Source organism: Orycteropus afer, unplaced genomic scaffold, assembly GCF_000298275.1.
Source record: "Orycteropus afer afer isolate SDZICR_OR568_19922 unplaced genomic scaffold, OryAfe1.0 scaffold00583, whole genome shotgun sequence".
Classification (NCBI taxonomy): domain Eukaryota; kingdom Metazoa; phylum Chordata; class Mammalia; order Tubulidentata; family Orycteropodidae; genus Orycteropus; species Orycteropus afer.
This window is the reverse complement of record NW_006922170.1, coordinates 372,034-373,672: the sequence shown is the minus strand read 5'-3', so window position 1 is coordinate 373,672 and position 1,639 is coordinate 372,034. Positions and strand designations below refer to the sequence as shown.

Sequence of the window (1,639 nt, the reverse complement as noted above, 5' to 3'; positions counted from 1 at the left end):
GGGTTTGAACCACCAGCCTTCTGGTTAGCAGTCAAGTGCCTTAGGCCCTCGGCTACCAGAGATCCTTGGGAACCTGTAATTTCATTGAGTGTGGCATAGAATTCCACAGTTGGATATAATACAAGGCCTCTAGGATTGTCAGTGCCAACAACTTCCTCTCTCAGCTGCCTTTCCATCTAAGTTTTCCCTATGTACATTCATTAAACTACTACCAAAAATCTGATCTTCACTTGGACTTTGTATAAGGATACTCAGAAATCCTAATTCTAACATCCTTTGAATATAGTGGGCTCTGGCTCCCTCAGCCTAAGACCAAGGACTTGAAGAGTGGCTTCTTCACATCTCATCTCAATGGAATATCACCCTATTTCTCAGAAACTTCCTGGAAATGGTGTAAATAAAACACTCAGTCTATGCATGTGTTCAAGTGCACTGAGACAAGAGCACAGGACACTTCTCAGTCTGTCCCAGTGCAGATTCCTCTCTGGTTTACTTGCAATCCCAGAGTGCATATTAAGAGCCAGTCTCCATTCCAGGTTCAATCTCTCCTTAATGATGGAAATGTCTGGCCCTGTGCACCTCTACCACAGCCTCATTAAGACATCCCCACCTCACCCGTCCCTTCAGCTCCTATCATTCAGGCATTTGGAATTTCCCAAAACCTCAATCTGACCTGCCTCAGGCCCTTTGCACTGACTGCTCTCATCTAAAACATCCCTGCTTCTTTTCTTACTTGTTTCTAAGCCTTAAATCATATACCAATGACTCCTTATCTGATAGCTGCTCCTGGACTATGATATAGCCAGGGGATCAGGCTGCTGCTGCTTATTATTATTTATTTATTTATTTTTAAGCATTTCTAATAGTAACTAGAAGCCCACAAATGCCAGATGTTCAGTTAACTTGTGAGGTATAACATAGAGAATGAATAAATTTCTAATTTATGACAGTTTAATTTCTACATTCTGGAATAAGCTCAATAAATTCAGATATAAATCTTTTCATTTCCAAAAAAAAAATTAATTAAGCAAACTTATATTTTAGAAAATGTTGTGCAACATTTTTGTTTTCTTTATCCAACCTATTCCTCAATGGGAATTATTCTCATTTTCAATAGAATCCCTAATCTAATGCATGTTATCTTGTTCTCAGCCAGAAGAGAAATTGCAGGAAGTTCTCTGTTACCAAAATTCTTACACTAATACATGAAAGTAGCAATAAACAAAAGATACATGACATTCATAAACTTAGATTATAAATCAAAATAAATATTATACTATACAAAACAGACTTTTTAAAGTACTCCCTCAAGAAAAAAAGATCTCAAAGCTACCATGTAGAACAAGAACAAAAAAGAAGACATATATTGTGTTCCCTCCAGCCCTAATTCTCCTCCACTATTTAGAAGGGTGAAAGCACTTTCAAAAACAAAATGAAGTATCTGCCTCATTTCACTAGCGGTAGGAGGACCTGCTGAACTCAGCCCTGAAATGGGCCCTGGCCCTGGCATTGGGACCATCCGCGACTGTAGCTCCCTATTCCTTATCTCTCCAAATTTCTTCATACAGGGCTTGAAAGGCACTGGGTTCCACATCAGTGACCTTGGCCAAGGATTCCAGGATTTTGTTTTGTTGGCTTT

At 39.2% G+C, this 1,639-nt stretch overlaps 1 protein-coding gene across 1 annotated transcript in view; it reads right to left on the bottom strand.

Annotated features, from left to right (window-relative positions):
• Window positions 1-1,535: 1,535 nt before the first annotated feature.
• The window catches only part of LOC103210287 (melanoma-associated antigen B4-like), a 7,493-nt gene continuing 7,389 nt past the window's right edge, over window positions 1,536-1,639 (bottom strand). The window contains exon 3 of the mRNA XM_007956210.2: window positions 1,536-1,635. Within this exon, the coding sequence (XP_007954401.2) occupies window positions 1,536-1,635 (100 nt within the window). The remainder of the gene's footprint in view (window positions 1,636-1,639) is intronic.